Source organism: Megalobrama amblycephala, linkage group LG1 (genome assembly GCF_018812025.1).
Source record: "Megalobrama amblycephala isolate DHTTF-2021 linkage group LG1, ASM1881202v1, whole genome shotgun sequence".
Classification (NCBI taxonomy): domain Eukaryota; kingdom Metazoa; phylum Chordata; class Actinopteri; order Cypriniformes; family Xenocyprididae; genus Megalobrama; species Megalobrama amblycephala.
In genome coordinates, this window is record NC_063044.1 from 345730 (window position 1) to 368957 (window position 23228).

At 45.5% G+C, this 23228-nt stretch overlaps 1 protein-coding gene across 2 annotated transcripts in view; it reads right to left on the reverse strand.

Annotated features, from left to right (window-relative positions):
- LOC125280557 (neprilysin-like) overlaps positions 1-23228 on the reverse strand; it is a 71737-nt gene that overhangs the window by 38299 nt on the left and 10210 nt on the right. Inside the window, exons 1-4 of one of the 2 annotated variants that reach the window (XM_048211275.1) lie at positions 13809-14623; positions 13508-13678; positions 4934-4969; positions 3499-3660 (exon numbers count right to left, since the gene is read on the reverse strand). In XM_048211275.1, coding sequence (XP_048067232.1) covers positions 3499-3660; positions 4934-4969; positions 13508-13640 — 331 coding nt within the window. In that variant the 5' untranslated portion in view covers positions 13641-13678; positions 13809-14623. Of the gene's footprint in view, positions 1-3498; positions 3661-4933; positions 4970-13507; positions 13679-13808; positions 14624-23228 lie in introns of those variants that run through there. The other variant, XM_048211205.1, reaches the window with a different exon arrangement.

Consider the following 23228-nt stretch of genomic DNA (forward strand, 5'->3'; position numbering starts at 1 on the left):
AACACCCTGTTCTCTCATGGGAACAAGGGCTCCCCCTACAACTTTCGTAAAGACGCAGGGAGACAGGGCCAGCCCGAAGGGTAGGACTCTGTACTGATATGCTCAACCTTCGAACGCAAAGCACAGGAATGGCCTGTGTCGCGGAAGAAACGAGACATGGAAGTACGCGTCCTTCAGGTCGATCGCTGCAAACCAATCTCGGGGACGGATGCACTCAAAAATGCGCTTCTGCGTCAGCATTTTGAACGGTAGCTTGTACAGGCTCCGATTCAAAACTCGCAGGTCCAAGATCGGTCGTAACCCACCGCTCTTTTTGGCTACAATGAAGTAGGGACTGTAGAACCCTGACCTCATATCGGCTGGAGGGGCCGGCTCTATCGCGTCCTCCACCAGTAGGACTGCGATCTCTGCACGCAAGACAGGGGCAATGACATCTTTCACTGTAGTGAAGAGGACGTCCCTGAACTTGGGGGGATGCCGGGCGAACTGAATCGCATAGCCGAGCCTGATGGTCCGAATGAGCCAGCGAGACGGACTGGGGAGCGCTAACCAGGCTCGCAGAGACCGTACAAGCGGGACCAAAGGGACCACTGGCGTACCCGCAGCGGGGCAGCGAGGTGGAACACAGGGACGCGGCTCGGGGGGCTCTCTTTGTGAGGCGGCCCGAAGCAGCGTCACAGTGTGCTAGGCAACACTTACCTGGTTCTACGGATGGACAGAGGGAGCAGTCGAGGCTTTGGCTGCCCGCTGCTCGCTGCTGTCCGCTGGCGACAGAAGAGGGGGATGAGAGTGGTGAGGTTTTTCTCCTCCCACTGCTCTCCAAACCCTCTTCAGACCTGGAAATGGAGGAACTGCTCTTTTAATTTTGGGTACCGCTGCCTCTTGGGTCAGTGGCGGAACAGAAACAAACCCAATAAAAGGATTTACCACCCGGCCCTCCTCCAGGGGTGGAAGAGCAGCCCCACCCATCTCTGGGTCGCCCGTCTCAGGGGTGATTCTCACTTGAACCACTTAAACAGCTGCAGAGACGGGAGGCGTCATCTCCCCGCAATGGACACAGCAGAGCCTGCTGGGCCAGAGTTTCTTGAAGGGGACGACACCCTTGGCGACGAGCAGACCGAGGGGCGGCCCAAGAGGAACTCAATGGTTTGTCATGGGAAGCTCCCCGATCCGCTACTAACTGAGGAGAACCGCTGGGCTCAGTCCTCGACAGTGTCACCAAAAAGGCCACCTCGTAAGATGAGAGCATTGAGAAAGCATTTAGCTTGACAACCTCTCGCACCTCACAAGGTAAGCCAGGGGGCACTTCTGGACCACTGAGGTGGACATCGTCTGGCTGAGGGCCTGCGCCGTGACTTTGATCACGGTTAATCAACAAGCGCAGCTCAACCCCAGTACAGAACTACCCTCATGCAAAAAGAGTGCCTTGGCCTCACATGCAGGGTGGGTGTGGTCTGTGTACAGCCACCCCAACCAAGAGGGTAGTGAGAGAGGAAAAACTTATGCAGATTTTGGCACTTTTGGCATTCCATATTTATGGCACCAACATACCCCCATACTGCCAAGTTTTCCATGCACATCTGGAAGACCCAGGAAAGCATGGCTGTAAACTCTGAATCTGAGTCAGCATAAGCACACACCATTACAGTGGGCAGCGTCACCCTCATTTCCAGAGCATAACAGCACTCTCTCCGATGCTGCAATCGACGTCTGTCCCTCAGCTGGAGCTCTGAATGAAATGCTAGGTTCCCCTATGAGAAGGACCAGCAATCCAATCCAGAAACTGCACAGCTTGCAATGCGCTAGAGAGGGAGGGGCCCTAGGGGGTTGGTTCCCCGAAGGAACCCCTCAACCTCATGTCACCCAAGCCATATCAGCAAAGTAGACCTCTTCTGGTGCACCAGAGAGGGCGCTACAATGGAGATTATGCAAGGGAACCGCGCATCTAGAGCGCCGAGCGAGCGCTGGGTTGCCGTGACAACCCGCGCTGCAGCCCGGCAGCTCGACGGCACACGACACGCAGAGGAGCGATAGGTTTGCTCTCGCTGATCTCCACGGTCTTCCCAGAGTGTCGGGCAGACCCACGGCTGTGCTTTTACACACAAGCGGCAGCTGGCCAACAACAGAGGGGACTCAAGCTTCCCGGAGAAAGAAGAGTCACGACCGGCGTGTCGACGTGATCATGTTCTCATATGAAAACATGAAACACCCACGAACATCATTTCAACACGCGCCCAGACATGTGAAACAGTGATCGTGGCCGTCAGTGAGGACAGGAACGACCGCATCCAGAAACACAAGTAGGATGTCATCTTTAAAAAGACGCGAATCTACTTGTGTAAGCTCTTTCAGGGACTTTACTCTTTTAAAAGTGCTGAAGCACGCAGGGGAACGGCCGCCGCAACACAGACAGGGATTGTGTGCAGCCTGTCGTGTGCTCTCTCTCTCTCTTTGAAGGCGCTCACTCTTACCAGCCGTAAAAACGGCTTTTCAGCACTCAAAAGCGCACCGTACCGGCCGTGAGAACAGCCTTCCGACGCTGTCAAAACAGCTATTTGCTCAAAAACGGCGAACGAAACAAAAACAGAAAAAGAGAGGACTTCAACCCCGCTGCTGTGCTGTTCGCCTGCACTCAGAAAAAAAGAGAAGTTCAACCAAAAAGCTTGACTCGTCTTCTAGCAGACACTCGCTTGCAGAGAACAGGAACAAACACCGTTCGGCTCCGAAGCGAAAAGCTGAAGATGCAACGCACCTGCTGCTCATTATATACCCGCGCTGCGAGGCGAGCAGCTGATGCATATGATTGCATGCCAATGTGCATTGGCTTGTTTTAGTTACACTCGAAGTAGATTGGCCTCTCTAGCGAGATTCCTATTCCTACTGAACTCTTGTTATTCAATTATGCCGAGGTAATTTCAATTTTCAATTCGATGGCACATTTAACTAAATTAAAACAAAATTTATTGCATCATGGCTTTGATTTATCTAAATGAGAGAATTAATTAGTACAATGCAGTAACAATTTACTTAAAATGAGGCAACTAGATAAGTCGGAGCTAATTTTTTATTCGTGGCCACATTGTTATCTTAGCAACATGCTGACGCCAAACATTATGAAAATCAATTGTAAGTCAAGTTTCTGATGCACTTCACGTGAAGAGAATTAACTGTATCATGCTAATTGGATTGAAGTTTCTGCATTTGTTCAACATTCTAAATCATTTACTAAACTGGTCAGATTTTCCATTTCAGCTGCCTTAGTTGACACCTGCTTATTGTAGGAAGAAGACAGCATCACATTCTGGCTCGGTTCATTTGCTGAACCCACCCCCTTCTCCCTAGGATTTCCAGAAATTTCTCCACTATAATATTAAAAGCAAAAAATATTCAAATTTTTTCTTTTAAGTGGTCTTATTGGCTTATATAGCATGCATAATTTTTTTTCAGTGGCTGATAACCAACCCTACAGCCCATAACAGTAATAAGGTGTTGTTCTACCTTTGAGTACCACCTCCAGTTCATCTCTGAGGATGTCAAAAGTACTGTAACGTGAACTGGTCTCAGGTATGATGTTCTTCTTTAGCCAGCCACCACAGGCGTACTGATAGAAGTTGTCACAGGGGTTCACCGTGGGGTCCATGTTCTCAATAAGACGGGATGCTACAATGCCAGAGAACATTATGTTTAATCTTTGAATATGACAAAATTTAATGACAAATGTCTTTAAAAGGTCATGAAACCTTAAAACCATTTTTTATTTTTTTATTTTGAGATGTTAACAGATATACCGTATGCACATCAATGAAAACAACAATAGCACTCATTATGTTTATTATAAAGGGAAAAGTGGTTATTTTTTTTATTTTTCTGATTTAAAAAGCAAAGTTTGAATGAGCATCATGAAAAGTGAGGTATATGCATTAATTCGGAGTGGAGACTGGCTGTCGTGGCTGGAGAGTATGTGTATACACCATCAATTTCTTCATATTATTCATTGAGAATCTTTTAATCCAATCACTGCGCTGTTATGAGATCGCATTACAGTGGAGAATTTAAATGCTGCCACGTGTCATAACTGTGTCAGTAGTTAGTTAGTCAGTAGTCGCAATGCAGTCACAGCTAGAGTACATGGAAAAAAACATGTGAAGTACGCATGATAGTAATTTCTGCGTGAAACGGCGCAATGAGTTTAACAACACACACAATGCAGAAAACATTTCATATCCGGACCAGAGCAAGCATGTTTCAAGATTTTATGGACATATTTTCCATACTCTCCCGCTCCAAACATGAACCAGCACTGTGTATGACTATGTGCACATATTTCATAATGTCTTCTTCAAATAAAATATCTATGTGCAAATAAGGACACCGATACAGCAGTAGGCCTACGTCTGATCATGAACACACTGACACGATGAATTATTCTAATACACAGAAGACAATGATGTAAATTCAAAAAATTCAAAGAATGGACAAAAAGTAATCATGCCTTTATTCTTTCTTTTAAACTGATGTGTCATTTGTTCAGAGTAGTGCTTGTAAACGTAATGAAAATATTAAGATAATTTAAATGTTCTTCCTCATTTTTCATATAGACCAATAGCTCTGCTATTGATATTACTCAAAATAATTTAACAAAACTTATTTGATTTGTTGTTTTTGACAGTTGTTAGTAGTCTCTAATGATAAGATTTTTCTGAGTTTATTGTCATAGGGTTATATTTTTAAAATACATCAAGGTGTTTGTATAATGAGCATGTTGTAGGTCTGTTTTATTGTCTCCCCTCTTCCCACCAGTCTTTTTCAAATCTGAGGTGTAAAGAAGCAAGGCTAAATCAGGGGGGTTTCATGACACGTAAAATAGATGTGCAAGAAAGGCTATTAGTTGACTATTTGACATTCTTATCAGAATGTTGTAAAATATCTTTACCTGAGTGTGTGCAGTCAGCTGTTATACAGACTCCATCTACAAAGAAAAAAAGAAGCACAATGGGTCAAATGTCAAGAGCAAGTTAACACCATTAATCATTTATTTAACAATAAATCAAAAAAAAAAAATTTCTCTGTGGTATGTTCAGTTATATCTCCATAGAACATTCACTTCGTACATTTTATATCTGTCCATAGACATACAGTATTATTTATGAGAATCTCTCACTGAACCAAGATTCATCAACAGGTTTCCACTCTCCAACCATAGTCCCTATAGCCCTGCCCTCCCATCCAGACCCCTGTGGCTGAGAGGAAGAGCATGTGGAGATCATCTCTGTATTCAGCATTCTGCCTGCCTTTGCTGTTTAAACATTTATCCAGCACATTAAAGGGCTCATAACATGAGAAATCAAATTTTTCTTGGTCTTTTGATATAAGAGGTCTTTGTATCATTATTACATCCTGCAAGTTCCATAACTTAAAACATCCTTGTCATCAATAAAAAAAGCATTTATATAATCAAGCTGTAAAAAAACAGTTTGGAACAGAGGTGGCATGTGATGTCACAGGGGCACAATCATTTGCAAATGACTGCCTCTGGAGCAAAACAACACCTACTTTTACATCATTGCATTTCGTTCATTGTCCCCACCCACTGATGTTCAGTCGATGAACAGCGAGTGGATTAAAAGTAGGCCTAGTTGTTTACAATTTTTAGCGAACATCCTAGTCACATCAGTGCTGACTTGCAAGTTTGTACTGTACATTTTACCAGCGACTGTTTTGAGAACAAGTCGCAATACAATACTGTTTTTGCCAAAAAACTTTTTGTCAAACATCAGGAATCAACTGTTCTGGAATCAGCAAGGACCTCGCAAAATGTAAGTAACATTACATTTTTAAACCGGTAACAATAGTTAAATTCATAATGAATAATACTAGTATTTTTACTTCAAAGAACTCTCTTTATAATGGCTGAAGCTGTCGATCATGCAGCACGAGTTTATCTAGACACTTGCCAAACTCCCGTTACAGTGACACTCTTACACTACACAGTGAATCTATTACTGTATTTAAATTTGTAAATAATTTGTTTGCATTGTTATGGTAAAAGCATTTCGTAAGAGTGCAGTATTGCTTTGCATTGATGAGATCACTGCATTCACGCGATCAACCGACTGTCATCTGCTCAGTGCTCATCACTGCAAACTTCCATGTGATAGGAATAGATTTAAATATGATGCATTAATCAACACTTTTCATGATTTATTAATCTTGACAGCTGTAATAGTAAAAATGTGGTAAAAGTATTCAAAATGATTTCACATGTAATACTTATTTCAATTGCAAAGATGTCAGCCAATCACAGCAGTGGGTGTTTAAGGGTGTTTACACTGAAGTCTCACAGCAGACCTGCCCCCTTCAAACAGAGTGTTCAAATCAGAGGGCTAAAATTAGGGTAGAAAATAGCCATTTATTTCTAAACTTGTTACGGTATACAGGAGACAGACACAGATGTAACAGGTAATGGATGTTTATTTGACCACAGTAGAGCAGGTGAACACACACAGGTAAGTGAACTGGTTGAATAGAGGTTTGAGCAGGTAGTATGAGGAATAGTTACTGTCCTTTCTCTTTGCAGGTAGATGTATGTTGGAGCTTGGGGATCGCTGGAGCACAGAGGAGATCGCTGGAGAACTGAGGAGCTGACAGGAACACACCCACACAGCAGACGAGGCACACAGAGGGAAGGAGACACGCTGGAGACAGGTGAGTATACGAAGAGGAGTCCTTGAGGTAAGCATAACATAGGGTATATGCGAACGAGACCGGACGTGGAGTGCTGTGTGCGTGTGGGCTTTATGGTGCTGTTGATGAGTGAAGAGATGAGGTGCAGGTGGCGGTGATCAGTACTCTGGTGATGGCGTGCGTTGTGATTGGAGGTTGGAACCTGACGTGTCTGTGACAGTACCCCCCCCTCCACGGCCCGCTCCAGAGGGCCGAGGACCCCGACGCCGTGGTGGTCGTCCTCTTCCCCGCGGTGCCGGTCTCTCAGGGTGACTGTTGTGGAATGTTTGGAGTAAGCTGGGGTCTAAGATGTCGTTCCTTGGGACCCAGAAGCGCTCCTCGGGGCCCTTGTGGAAGACGGAGTTGATAGGTGACTGGGTTGACCTGCTTGACGATTGGGAATGGGCCAATGAACCTGGGACTCAGCTTTCTGCAGGGCAGACGCAGTCTGATGTCTCGCGTGGATAGCCAAACCATCTGACCAGGCTGGAAGACAGGGGTGTTGGAACGTCGGAGGTCGGCTACCATCCTGCGTCTGCACAGGGCTCATTGCAGTTGATGGTGTGCTGAGTCCCAGACCCTCTCGCTCTCTCGGAACCAGTAATCCACTGCCGGAACGTTGGAGGGTTCCCCATCCCAGGGGAACAGTGGGGGTTGGTAGCCGAGTACGCACTGGAACGGTGTGAGTCCTGTAGTTGACTGTCGGAGGGAGTTTTGGGCGTACTCGGCCCAACCCAGGAACTGGTTCCAAGAGTCCTGGTGGTCATGACAGAAGGTACGGAGGAAGCGGCCGATCTCCTGCACCTTCCTTTCCGTCTGCCCATTCGATTGTGGGTGGTATCCGGATGTCAGGCTGACAGCCACACCTAGGAGGGAGTAGAACGACTTCCATACCCTGGATATGAATTGGGGTCCTCGGTCGGAGACTATGTCCTCTGGTATTCCGAAGTATCTGAAGACTTGGTTGAAGAGAATTTCGGCGATCTCCATGGCAGTGGGTAATCCTGGAAGTGGGATCAGACGGCATGATTTGGAGAAGCGGTCCACAACAACTAGGATGGTGGTATTTCCGTCTGAGACAGGGAGATCAGTAATGAAATCCACTCCTAGGTGTGACCATGGGCGATCTGGAATGGGCAGCGGAAGGAGTTTCCCAGCTGGCAGATGATGAGGAGATTTGGAGATGGCACACTCCCTACAGCCCTGCACGTACCTTCTGACATCCGAAGCCATCCCTGGCCACCAGAAGCGTTCTTTAAGCAACGAGAGGGTTTCATTGACCCCCGGGTGACCAGTGCCAAGTGACGTGTGAGCCGAGTGAATGGTGGGAGTGCGTCGTGCCCGTGGAATGTAGAGCAAGCCGGGTGGACAGCCCGGCGGAGGGTTCGTGGAGGCATTGGAGGAGGGAATGGTCTCTTCTGACCAGGTAATAGGACTTACGATGAGTGAGCTCAGGATGATGGGTTCTGTTTCCTCGGTCTGTTCGTCAGGAGCATGGAGACGGGAGAGAGCGTCGGCCTTTACATTTTTGGTGCCTGGGCGGTAGGAGATGGTGTAATTGAAGCGGGAGAAAAACATCGCCCAACGGGCTTGCCTAGGGTTCAGTCTCTTTGCTGATCGAAGATATTCAAGGTTTTTGTGGTCGGTCAGCACCAGGAACGCGTGCTTGGCTCCCTCCAGCCAATGCCTCCACTCTTCCAAGGCAAGCTTAACAGCAAGAAGTTCCCTGTCACCGATGGAGTAGTTGACTTCCGCCGGGCTGAGCTTGCGGGAGAAGGCGGCGCATGGATAGAGTCTACTTGGCGTCCCCTGCTGCTGCGACAACACCGCTCCCACTCCAGTTGTCGAGGCGTCCACTTCGACGACGAACTGTTTCTCTGGGTCTGGATGTACTAGTAGGGGAGCGGTGGTGAAGGCTTCTTTGAGCTGGTTAAAGGCGTTGGTGGCTGCCGGGGTCCAGGACAGAGACTTGGGCTGGTGACGGAGCAGGCTGGTGAGTGGATGGGCGATGGAACTGTAACCTTTGATGAAACGTCTGTAGAAATTGGAGAATCCGAGGAAACGCTGGAGTTCTTTTATGGTGGTGGGTACTGGCCAGTTGGTAATGGATTCCACCTTCCTCTCGTCCATCCGGATGCCACTGTGGTCGATGTTGTAACCCAGGAAGGAGACGGAAGGTTGGTGAAATGAGCATTTCTCTGCCTTGAGGAACAGGTTGTATTTACGAAGTCGGGTGAGGACCTCCGCAACGTGTCGGCGATGTTCGGCCTGGCTCCGGGAGTATATGAGAATGTCGTCGATGTAGACTAGGACAAAGCGGTGGAGAAACTCCCGGAGTACCTCATGAATGAAGTCCTGGAATACGGAGGGGGCGTTGACCAGTCCATACGGCATAACCAAGTACTTGTAGGGGTGATGAAGGCGGTCTTCCACTCGTCCCCCTCACGTATCCGGATGAGGTTGTACGCACTGCGGAGGTCCAGCTTCGTAAACACAGTGGCACCACGGAGATGTTCCAGTGCTGCTGGGACGAGAGGAAGGGGATACCGGAACTTAGCGGTTATTTTGTTGAGGGAGCGATAATCAATGCATGGCCGCAAGCCTCCGTCCTTTGTAGCCACAAAGAAGAAACTGGAAGCAGCAGGGGAAGTAGACGGCCTGATGTAACCTTGGGCGAGGGCTTCCTAGATGTAATCCTCCATGGCCTTCTCCTCCGGGATGGAAAGTGGGTATATCTTACCCTTTGGCACTGGTTCACCCGGAAGCAGGTCGATGGCACAGTCCCATGGCCGGTGTGGAGGCCCGTTGCGGGCAGAAGACATCGCTGAAGGGGGCGTAACACTTGGGGATGTCGACGGAGCGTTGTTTGACTGGACTTTCGATGGACGTGGCGCAGAGAGAGAGGTCAGGCGAAGGAGATGGTGGAACAGGAAGTTCAGCCAGAAAGCGAGAGAAGCATGTGTCGCCCCACTTCAGGATTTCGCCCGTTTTCCAGGAGATGATCGGGTTATGCTGCTCCAACCAGGGGCGCCCCAGAACCACGTCAGCGGTTGAGTCCTCCAGAACCAGCATATGAGCCTCTTCCCGGTGTAGTAAACCAACTTGAATTGTTACTGGTCCAGCCACGGTGCGGACGCGCTTACGACTCAGGGGTCTGCCGTTTAGTGAGTTGAGCGTGTAGATGGTAGGAGACGGAGTGGTCTTGAGACGAAGGTGGCGACAGATGGCTCCGGAGATGAAGTTGCCGGCTGACCCCGAGTCGATGAGTGCGACCACTGAAAGGGAGACAGTAGCGGCAGTAAGATTGATGACAGTAGTGAGTGGTTTCATCTTATGAGTAGCAGGAATAATAGCACTCACCAGGGGTCGCGGTGGTCATGTGGGGCATGCAGCAATAGCATGCCCAGGTTCACCACAGTAGAGACAGAGACAGAGGGTCAGCCGGCGGCGGCGTTCTTCCGACGATAGACGAGAGTGTTCCACATCCATGGGTACTTGGGCTGGTTCTGGGGTGCTGACGGGTTCGGATCGGCAGAGGAGCACATTGGAGAGGGACTGGTCCTGGTGCTCTTGGATGCACGCTTGCATGCGAGTGGCACAGCGAATGGAGAGCTGGATGAACTTTTCGAGGCCGATGGAGTCCTCGCATGCAGCGAGATGCAGCCGCACCCGAGGTTGCAATCCTTGGCGATAAGTCGTTATTAGAGCTTGTTCATTCCATCCGCTGAGTGCTGCAAGCGTTCTGAATTGCAAAGCATAATCATAAACAGACAGAGATCCTTGTTTCAAATTATAAAGTTTCTCACCAGCTGAAGAGTCCGTGATCGGTTTCCCGAACACTTCCCGGAAGTGGGAAATAAACGCCGAGTAGGATTGGGTTACAGCGCCCCGCTGGGACCAGATGGAGTCGGCCCATTTTAATGCTTTGCTGCTGAGCTGAGATATAATGAACGCTATTTTGGAGGTGTCACTCGGGTACAGGTGCGGCTGCATCTCCAGGACCAGTGTGCATTGCAGCAGGAATCCGCTGCAATCCTCCGCCGATCCTGAGAAGGGCACCGGTTTGGCCATGGGACTGGCGTACGCCGGCAGTGAAGGAGGACTGTTGACATCGTTGGTGGTGTTCGCTGGTGCAGGTGAAGGGACAGTAACTGGAGATGGCGGTGGAGGATGAGTGGATAATGTGCGCCGAAGCGCATCCACGAGTTCCTGGAATGGATCTGGCTGGCTCATACTGGGTCTGCGGTGTTGGTCCGGTCTTCTGTTACGGTATACAGGAGACAGACACAGATGTAACAGGTAATGGATGTTTATTTGACCACAGTAGAGCAGGTGAACACACACAGGTAAGTGAACTGGTTGAATAGAGGTTTGAGCAGGTAGTATGAGGAATAGTTACTGTCCTTTCTCTTTGTAGGTAGATGTATGTTGGAGCTTGGGGATCGCTGGAGCACAGAGGAGATCGCTGGAGAACTGAGGAGCTGACAGGAACACACCCACACAGCAGACGAGGCACACAGAGGGAAGGAGACACGCTGGAGACAGGTGAGTATACGAAGAGGAGTCCTTGAGGTAAGCATAACATAGGGTATATGCGAACGAGACCGGACGTGGAGTGCTGTGTGCGTGTGGGCTTTACCTGCCCAGTGGAGTGCTGTGGTGCTGTTGATGAGTGAAGAGATGAGGTGCAGGTGGCGGTGATCAGTACTCTGGTGATGGCGTGCGTTGTGATTGGAGGTTGGAACCTGACGTGTCTGTGACAAAACTATGATTTTTGATGTAAAAATCATATTAAAATTATAAGTGCATCTCAGGAAATTTTATAAAATAATAATAATAAAAAAATTAATTTCATGACCCTTTTAATGGCAGATGATCAGGGTATGAGAGGCAGGTTGCATTGAGACTCTATAAGCTCCATCTGCTGCTCAGAGGCCTAATGAGGAGACTTACATGGGTAGCCAGCCATTTTATGGGGTAGATATTATTTGGGGAAGCACCAGCATGTGCCAGCTTGATTCAAATGACCACAGAACCAAAATAAGTTTTTGCTAACACTTTACAATACAGGTGGACTAATAGGCATTCACTTGTGCTTAACTAATGCACAGATAATCATGACTTAATGTATGACTCAGAAAGAACTAAACCATTCATTAATCATTACCATATTAGTAACTAATAAAGAGTTTTTAGGATTAATAGATTAAGTCATATAAAGGAGCTGCTATTAATTAAATGTACAATCATGTATTAAAGGTGCCACAGAATGCTTTTTCACAAGATGTAATATAAGTCTAAGGTGTCCCCTGAATGTGTCTGTGAAGTTTCAACTCAAAATACCCCATAGATTTTTTTTATACATTTTTTTAACTGCCTATTTTGGGGCATCATTATAAATGCGCAGATTCAGGTTGCCGCCCCCGAGCTCGTGACTCTATAATACATTGCATAAACAAAGTTCACACAGCTAATATAACCCTCAAAATGGAAGTGTTCGTCATGCAGCATACCCAATTATGTAAGTATAGTATTTATTTGGATGTTTACATTTGATTCTGAATGAGTTTGAGGCTATGCTCCATGGCTAACGGGCTATAAAGAATGAAGTTGTGTTTATGAATTATACAGACTGCAAGTGTTTAATAATGAAAATAACAACGGCTCTTGTCTCCGTGAATACAGTAAGAAACGATGGTAACTTTAACCACATTTAACAGTACATTAGCAACATGCTAACGAAACATTTAGAAAGACAATTTACAAATATCACTAAAAATATCATGTTATCATGGACCATGTCAGTTTTTATTGCTCCATCTGCCATTTTTCGCTGTTGTCCTTGCTTGCTTACCTGCATAAAGTCTGATGATTCAGCTGTGCAGATCCAGACATTAATACTGCCTTGTCTAATGCCTTGAACATGGACTGGCATATGCATGAATTTGGGGGCATACATATTAATGATCCCGACTGTTGCATCACAGTCGGTGTTATATTGAGATTCGCCTGTTCTTCGAAGGTCTTTTAAACAAATGAGATTTACATAAGAAGGAGGAAACAGTGGTGTTTGAGACTCACTGTATGTCATTTCCATGTACTGAACACTTGTTATTCAACTATGCCAAGGTAAATTAAATTTTCAATTCTATGGCACCTTTAACTAATAGTGTAAATTAATGTATTACCACAATCCTTCAATGCATATGTTAATTCATACTCAGAAAGTAGAACTGAAATGACATTCATTACAAGATGATTAGTTAAAACATTTCAAATGCACCTGCAGAATTTTTTATGGTTGTGTATTCTTCATTGAGGATTTCTAAAAAACTACTGTGTCTTGTCTCATTCTCGTGAGCTCAATCTCATGTCTCGTGAGCTAACTGTCTCGCCACACCCCAAGTGAAGATAAATATGACATATTACGAAAATAATTATATTTGAAAATTTATATTTTCACTATATTGTTCAGCTTTTCCATTAAGAATAGTCTCTCTTATATGAGTTAGACTTGTTAAGACTCATATGTTGGTAACTTGATATTATTTTTTTGTGGTAACTTGACATTATTGTGTAAAGTGACTCCAGCATTTAGTTCTCATAAAATATTATTTCACTGAGCATTTTAATAAAAAAAGAAAAAAAAAGAAATCAGTTTAGGAATTTTTAGCCATTACAATAATTTCTGGATTGACCTCAATGGAAAAATTAGCTCAAAAGCAGTTACGCTGCCAGTAAATCAGTCACTCAACAACACAATGAATCTCATGCACTCACTCACCTTTGCCACTCTGTGTGATGAAGAGGATGATTAGGGCCACAATAATGACAAACAGTAGAGATACAATTGTCAGGAGACCGATCTCCAGTGACGTCCAGCGGGGCTTCTTTTTCTGGGTGTTGTTGTCAGCCATGTTCTGCTGTCCCTCTGGGGCAGCCTGTAGAAACTCACCTGAAAAGAGTCAGAGAGAGTTTCAGCTCAGATTCAGTGTAAACCATGCACAAATAACTTCACAGTAAGTTTCTTTGACAAGTTTGGTCTCTCTAAACATATACCTTCTGTCATTTATCATAGAACTTACCTGTTTTTACAGATTTCAAAAATGTAGTCCACACTTTGAGCTGTTATTTATTGCAACATGGAATGAATCACTGATCCCACTATGCCAAACACACACTCATGATTCACAGATATACGACTCTAATCATGAAGCATTCAGATGCACACAGACACACACACACAGAGTTACAAGCCGAGGCAGAGACCTGACTCAGCAGATGGGCAGCCCCTGCTGTGTTCTGGCTGAGAGGGCCACAACTTGGGACAAAATCTTAAAGTCTTCCTTTGAAGGAGGCTGACACTCTCTCACACACAAACACAAAAACACAACACAGGGCAAATACGTACAAACCTAAACTCACATTCTTACTGGGGTACTTTACACACACATGCACACTTGTCTCTTTCAATTTCTGTTGTATTTACGGATAATAAAAGTAAAGTCTCTTTAGCAATAAGGGGGCTGGTTTCCATTTGGCTAAAAGGAAGGAAAAATGTCAGGGCTAATTTGGCTAATGAGTCACTGTTGCCTAATTGTACTTCCAGGGGGCAGTGGCTCTTATCTTAGTCACATTGCAGCATCTACATCAGTTAGATCCGGACGATTAATCTTGTGGAATTTTAGAGGAAAAAAGTGTAACCATTTGATACAGGGGTCTGTTTAATAATTGCACTGAGGTTAACTTTACTTAAGCATGAATGATAAACAACTTGTAAAAATATAAGCTAGAGACAGACACACTTTTAATCACACACTTGATCAGATCACATGCCATGCACCCTCTGAAGAAACTGATCTTCTTTCATGTGTAAGCATTTGCATCTGCAGTCAACCCTGTAATGGCTAGTTACCATTACTTGACAAGTTTAAATTTCCTCTTAAAATCCCTGCAGCCAATGTGATCTCACGTGTATTTGTATGTATTGCACATAAAATGAGGTTCTGCCATGCATACATTCACACACATGAATGTAGGCACTAAAACGTACAATACTGAAGTATAGATAGTGTAATGCTGGGTTAAACGAAAGCAGGATGCTACAGTACATTAAAGTATCATTTTATTTAATGCCATGTCAGCATCTGAGGCTATTTTCATGACAAAAACTCAATTACAAAAATACAAATATCACATAAATACAATAAAAAAGCAAACAAACAAACACAACAAGTAATATTTTACAAGATTTTTTAAATTAACATAAGAGAAAAATTCTAAAACCTTTTAAGGCAAAATCTTACTAAATAATTCCTTAAGTGAACTAACTTCATAAAAGAGCTTTCTACTTGCATTAAAACCAGGACAGCCCAATAGAATATGTTTAATAGAAAGGGAAGTCTTGCAGAACATGCATAGAGTTGGGTACAAAGAACTAGAAAACATGGCACAAGACAGGAAATAACAAAAGTCCTCACACAAGACAGGGGCACACAACTGGTATCATGGCAGAGCCCCCCCACTTAAGGAGCGGATTCCAGACACTTGTAGCAAATTAACTCAAAAGGGAAATATGAATAATTAATCATAACTCGTTATAATTAATTATAAATATTTGGATCAGTTAATCAACTTAACTTCATGTAGCTGAATTAATATTACTATCAATTAATCTGTTTGGCCAGCGAAAAAAAAATCAACTCTTCAGAAAGGATATTTTCCGTGGCCACAGAAAAATAACGCTTTCTTAACATGTAGCTGTGATCAAAATCGTTAAATTGACATTGGTTTATAAGCAGATCAGAATCAAGTAAAAAGAATGTGCACAAAAGTTTTACCAAAATCACGAACACATAACTATTCTTGCAGACAAATACACAAATCACGCATCCACAGGAAATGAGAAAGTGGAAGTGAATGAAACCATAGCATAACAGAGGAATGGAGCTATGAACGAGCTGGAAGAACCATCAGTTTCTCACTATAAAGCACCTTTGTTAACAAAGGGGTTCACAACCTAATACTAAATCGCTGATTAGTGTTCAAATGTACGACACCTTTGAGTTTTGGCTTGACCAATGAGAAAGGTGCAATTTCCAAGCGGGAAAGTTCCTTTGTTTGAAAGTGAAATCATTTGCATGAGGGGAGTAAGCTGGCAGATTGTGTCCATTGATACTCTGATAAATATAACAAACACACATAGCATTCTATGAGCGGGTGATGTCCACCAAAGTGTGAGTCGGGAGTATTTTGATATGAGACACCACCTAGATGAGCTACATTATCTAGTAGTTCTATCATCAGGCATGCATAACACTATACAATATACAAAAGAACAATATATAAACAGTAATAATGCCCAAAATGTACTGGGGAAATGCATGTTCATTCATTTAAGAAGATTTGTCAATGAACTAGTGGAAAGAATTCCATTTCTATGGACTGCATGGCTGATTCTTGTAGCCTGTACTTTTCTGAGCAAGCACTCTCTCCCAAGTGTCTCTGAAATGTATGAGGGGAGCAAATGGTGATGGTTCTCAGTGGGGAAACCAGACATCATGGAGTCTGCATGGGTGAGGGGTTGTGAAGATTAACTTTTACAATTGTGTGTTTGATCAATCCAGTCGTTACATGCTCCACATTAAACAACAGTCCAGGAGAGTGGTGAAATGGAGGCAGATCAGGGGGAAAGGAAGACGAGCAAGGTCCATGCATAGGGAAAGGGATTGAAGACACAGGCAGGACAGAAACACAAGGCAAAGCAGAATGGGTAGAGGACCTGGGTGATGCAGGTTGGTCAGGAGGCCAGGATGGTACAGAGTGGGCAGATGACCAGGGTGTAAACCTTGCAAATGACCAGGGTGGTGCAGACCAGGCAGATATCCAGGGTTATGCAGACTGGGCAGGTAGCCAGAGGGGTGCAGGCTGGGCAGGTAGCCAGGGTGGTGCATGCCAGGGAGGTAACACACTCAGCAGAGCTTGAGACCCCCTCGGCAGACCAGAAGACCACCACAGTGTAGACGAGTCTGAAGACCCCCACGGTGGAGCAGACGACCAACAGTATATACTTGTTTGAAGAACCCCACGGCAGAGCAGACGACCACCACAGTGTAGACGAGTCCGAAGACCCCCACGGCAGTGCAGACGGGGCTGAAGTCCACCAAGGCGGCGCTAAGAGACACCCATGGTTGAACGGGTAGAATTAGAGACCAGTGCAGTTGATCAGGCAAAACAGGAAGTTTATGTACAACCTCTGCATTAAGGCAGGCAGAGAGTTCAAATGCGACCTCTGCGGTCCTGTAGAGGCATGCAGGCAGTTCAGAGACGACCTCTGCAGTTTTTTTTGAGGCAGGTCGAAATCTCAGGGAAGACCTCCGTTGATGTATCAAAGAAGACAGGAAAATCAGGAGTGACCTCCATGGTCGCATCAGAGCAAGCAACAACAAACAACCTCTGTGGTTGCAACAAGGCATACAGCAAACTCTGGGACGACCTCCGTGGTCGCATCCAGGCAGGCAAGAAGGACAAGGGAACAACCTCTGGGTCGGACAGCGCAGGCACTGATGGGCTAGAGAGTGCGAGTCCGATGGGTTAGATGGCGCTGGTCTAAGGATGCCGGCTGCTCGCAATGACATCAACGGTGTGTCCGCCAAACAGGAAGCCAGTCTCCAAACCCTAGGAATCACCTTAGTAGCTTCAAATACTCCATGATTGCTGAAGTCTCTGGCATGGCATCCCTGATGGCTGGAGACTCTGGCATAGCATCCATGACAGCTGGAGACTCTGACGTGATGACCATGGTGGCTGAAGACTCTGACTAATCAAGACTAATCAACATTATCAACAAAAACTACAAAGAAGTACAAAACATGGCACAAGACAGGAAATAACAAAAGGCATGACAGACAGCACCTAATACATAATTCAAATTTATGTATGAATAACATTACAGATGAACAAATATTTACAAATCCTAATTTAATCTATAAATATTTAATTCATTGAATTAATTGGAATTGATTCTATTGAATTTATGATCAATGAGATTATGTTTTCAATTCCATTAATTAAATGCAATTCAATTATTCAATTGAAATTCAAACATTTTATTTTGTTCTTTGTCATTTCTGGTGGCAGCTCATTTCAAAGGATTACATCATTTTAAAAAAGACTAAGTTTTAAAATCTTAAAATAAATAAAATTTCAGTAATTTTAGTAACCATTACTTATGCAATAGTGATTTTGTTTAAAGGTGCCCTAGAACGTTCTTTCACAAGATGTAATATAAGTCTAAGGTGTCCCCTGAATGTCTGTGAAGTTTCAGCTCAAAATACCCCATAGATTTTTTTTTAATAAATTTTTTTAACTGCCTATTTTGAGGCATCATTAACTATGCACCGATTCAGGCTGCAGCTCCTTTAAATCTCGCGCGAAACGATGGTAACTTAATACCACATTTAACAGTACATTAGCAACATGCTAATGAAACATTTAGAAAGAATTTACTAATATCACTAAAAATATCATGTAATCATGGATCATGTCAGTTATTATCGCTCCATCTGCCATTTTTCGCTATTGTTCTTGCTCCTTACTGTTACGTAACAGTCGGTGTTATGTTGAGATTCGCCTGTTTTCCGGAGGTCTTTTAAACAAATGACATTTACATAAGAAGGAGGAAGCAATGGAGTTTGAAACTCAATGTATGTCTTTTCCATGTACCGAACTCTTGTTATTAAACTATGCCAAGGTAAATTCAAATTTTGATTCTTGGGCACCTTTAATGGCAGTTTGCTGAGAATAAAATAAAATAATGTAGAACACAAATTGAACACAAAATTATCATAAGAAGATATTTTGAAGAATGTCGGTAACCAAGCAGTTGATGGGTCCCACTGACTTCCATAGTATTTTATTATTATTATTATTATTATTATGGAAGTCAGTGGGGTCCATCAGACCCCTGCAAGACCACTGGGTCAGAGTATCTCTGAAACGGTAAGGCTTGTGGATCAGCAGTGGTGAGAATTTACCAACAGTGGTCCAAGGAGGAATAAACCACAAACCAGTGACAGGGTGTTGGGCACCCAAGACTCATCAGTGCATGAGGGAAACAATCCCATCTGGTCCAAGCCAACAGAAGGATTACTGTGGCACAAATCACACAAAATTTTAATAGAAGGAATGTGTCAACACAGTGCATCAAATTCTTCTGCGTATGGGGCTGTGTAGACACAGACCAATCAGAGTGCCTATGATGACCCCTTTCCACTGTCGAAAGCACCTGCAATGGGCACAGAAGCGTCGGAAGTGGACTTTGGAACAGTGACAATACAATGGCAGGACACCTGCTAGGACACCTGCATGAACTTAAAAGGAAATACCTTCATACATCCAGTAAAACCTTGACACCAGATCTAGCTTCATTTATTGGCAGAGGCCACTATGTTTAAATGAAATTCATACATACAAATGGACTCTGCTATTGCATGGTTACTTTTTCAAAAACATAGATTATAGGTGATAATGTATTAAGCCTACTAGCAATATTGCAAGCATCAAATAAAATAAAAGGTAGAGGTTTTGTTGTTGTTTTTGTTTAGTTTTTTGGTAAAAGTAGTAAAGCAGAAATTACACACTTCACCTTTATGTGTACAGAACATGGCCATGACTGAAAATGCCTTGTATATATGCTGTCAGACTGTAGTTTCCTCCACATATGCCGATTATAGGCCATTAAAGAAACAGAGAGTGATGTACTCTGAGCTGGATAATTGAGAGGCTTAAATGGCCACAGAGTTGCTCCAGGGCTTCCCACTAAATGGCAGTTTTACATTTTGCAGTTTTTTAGAGCTGATACAGTGAATGTACCTTTAAAAAAAAAAAAAAATACTAGGTTGATAATTTTTGGTTGGTTGCTTAGAAAAGGGTTTCCCAACAGGGGGTTCTCAATATCACTGCAGGGAGTTTGTGAGATTGTGACAGGGTTAATTCAATTCAATTGTGGTAATCTTTGAGCTTAAAAAATATGTTCAGTGTTGCTAAATGTAATAGAATGAGAGCATTTTCCCCTATTTTAATTTTGTTCTGTCTGATTTTTAAAGATTAACTGTCACGGTTCGCAGATGCATTGTTTCCTTCCTGTCGCGTGTTCTGTGTTGTGACAGCAGTGGGCGTGTATGTGTGTGTGTGTGTGTGTGTCCAGGCCACGTGGCTCATCAGTGGATCCAGCTGCAAGTCATCACCTCACCAGCTGCTGCTCATTCACTCACCCTTTATTAGCTCACCTCATTCTCTGCTTCCCCGTCAGATCGTTGTTTGGTGTACTGTGCTGTGTTGTTCCGTCCTGTTCCTGCCCGGAGTTCTAGTCGTGTCTTCACCCGTTCCAGTTGGTGTTCTTCGTGTTCTCGTTCGATGTCTGGACCTTGGATTACTTCACACCAGCACCTTTCGTCACAGCCACACATCACCAGCCGACCATCTCAATCCCTGCGTCACCAGAGGCCCGCCTATTCAGTGACTGTGTTCTATTCTCTCTTCATTATAATAAACCAGTTAACTCGCATTTGCTTCCTGTTATCAATCATGACAGAACGATCTGACCAAGGGATGGAAGCAGCGAGTAACTCGCAGACAGCGTTGGAGGAATTTATCAACCGCAGTATTCACAGAATGGATTCCCAGGAGCGGAATTTGAACGATACCGGGCGGACGGTTCAAGCTTTGGTGACGCAGGTGTCCGAGCTCACCCAGCAGTTCCAGCTTCTTCGGAGTCCCGCTGCGCCGCCCACACCGGCCGTCCTCCCCCCGACATCTGAGAACGCCGCCAGTCCCGAACCTCATCTTCCGGTGCCAGAATCCTACTCAGGTGAACCGAACTTTTGCAGAGCTTTTCTAACTCGATGTGCTATGCATTTTGCATTACAGCCTCGAACTTTCAATTCAGAGCGAAGCAAGGTGGCGTTCGTGCTCACCCTACTCACTGGGAAGGCTTCTCTTTGGGGGACGGCGGTGTGGGAGAACCAAGATCCATGCTGCGCCTCGTTCCAGGCACTCTCCGCGGAGATGAAAGTTTTCGACCGGTCGGTCGCTGGAAGAGAAGCCGCCAGATTACTGGCGGAACTACGTCAAGGAGAGAGGTCGGTGTCTGATTTTTCCATCGAATTTCGCACGCTAGCGGCTGAGTGTCACTGGAACGAGGAGGCGCAGTGGGACATGTTCCTGCATGGGTTGGCTGACCGTGTCCAGAGGGAGATCTACGCGCTGGATCTTCCGACTACACTCAACGGACTCATTGATTTGGCGCTAAGAGTTGATGCTCGACTGACCAGGGTCGAGCGGAGGATTCCTATCCACAGATCGCTTGGCGGAATGGAATGTCCGCGTTCCAGCGGCGGGGACACGGTCAGCCCGGTTCAAGATCACGAGCCCATGCAGGTGGGTCGAGCTCGGCTTTCCCGGGAGGAGAGGGAGAGGCGGAGATCCCAGGGACTTTGTTTATATTGTGGCGGAGCTGGCCATTTTGCGTACAACTGCCTGTTAAAAGGGGCTAGCCCGACAGTAAGTATGGGGCTACTGTCGGGTGGGATCTCCGCCGAGAAGACCTCATCTACATCTACGCTCCTCTCGGTGAGATTGAGATGGTCTAATCACACGCACGACTGCAAGGCACTGTTGGATTCAGGGGCTGAAGGTAATTTTCTGGACAGATCTTTTGCTATCAAACTCCATATTCCATTCAACCCACTCACCAACAGAATTGCTGTGCACGCCCTCAACGGACAGAGTCTTCCCACCATCTCATACAGCACCGAGGACATCACACTCATCACCTCCGGAAACCACACTGAACTCACCTCCTTCCTGATTTTTGATTCTCCCCTTACCCCCATTGTCCTAGGTCACCCCTGGCTCACCAAACACAACCCCCGAGTAGACTGGACCCAGAATTCCATTGTGGCCTGGAGCAAGGAGTGTCATGAGTCTTGTCTTGTCTCTGCATGTTCGTCTGTCTCTGGTTCTGTTTTGCAGGAGGAAGCAGTGGATCTGTCTACCGTGCCCGCTGAGTACCATGACCTGAAGGAGGTGTTCAGTAAGTCTAGGGCTGCTTCTCTCCCTCCGCATCGTCCCTATGACTGTGCCATAGACTTATTGCCAGGTAAATCTCCGCCTAAAGGCAAGTTATATTCACTTTCTGTTCCTGAAAGGGAGGCTATGGAGAAATATATTTCTGATTCACTGGCAACAGGGTTCATCCGCCCTTCCTCTTCTCCAGCGGGGGCGGGATTCTTTTTTGTGGGTAAGAAGGATGGGTCTCTGCGACCTTGTATTGACTACCGGGGGCTGAACAACATAACGGTAAAGAATACCTATCCTTTGCCGTTAATGTCTTCAGCTTTCGAGAGGTTGCAGGGAGCATCTATTTTCACAAAATTGGATTTAAGGAATGCTTATCATTTGGTCCGCATCAGGGAGGGGGATGAATGGAAGACCGCCTTTAACACCCCTAGGGGGCACTTTGAATATTTGGTTATGCCGTTCGGGCTTTCCAACTCCCCAGCGGTCTTCCAGGCACTCGTCAACGACGTGCTGCGAGATATGGTCGATCAATTCATCTATGTCTACCTGGACGACATATTGATCTTTTCTTCATCTCTCCAGGAGCACGTGCAGCACGTTCGACGAGTGCTTCACAGGTTGCTAGTGAATGGGCTTTTTGTCCAGGCGGAGAAATGCGTTTTTCATGCACAGTCTGTTCCTTTCCTAGGGTACATAGTGTCGACTGAGGGAGTACGCATGGATCCTGAGAAGGTTAAGGCTGTGGTGGATTGGCCAAGTCCAGATTCCCGTAAGGCCCTGCAGAGGTTTCTGGGGTTCGCCAATTTCTACCGGCGTTTTATTCGCAATTTCAGCCAACTAGCCTCACCTCTGATTGCCTTGACCTCCCCCAGAACTACGTTCAGGTGGTCAGACACAGCTGAGGCTGTGTTTGCCAAACTGAAGGGTTGCTTCGTTTCAGCCCCCATTCTCGTTGCCCCTGATTCATCACGGCAGTTTGTGGTGGAGGTCGACGCGTCAGAGGTGGGGGTAGGTGCAGTGTTATCCCAGCGTTCTCCCGCAGACGATAAGATGCACCCGTGCGCGTTTTTTTCCCATCGTTTATCTCCTGCCGAACGCAACTACGACATTGGTAACCGGGAGTTGCTGGCAGTCAAGTTGGCTTTGGAAGAATGGCACCACTGGTTAGAGGGTTCAGGGGTGCCTTTTATTGTATGGACCGATCATAAGAATCTGGAGTATATTAGGACGGCCAAAAGATTGAACTCCAGGCAGGCTCAGTGGGCACTTTTTTTCGGACGTTTTGACTTTACTCTCTCGTATCGCCCGGGTTCTAAAAACATCAAACCCGATTCGTTGTCACGCATTTTTGATCGTTCCGAACACCCGTCTACTCCCGAGTGCATTTTACCGGAGACAGTAGTGGTCTCCACACACACATGGGA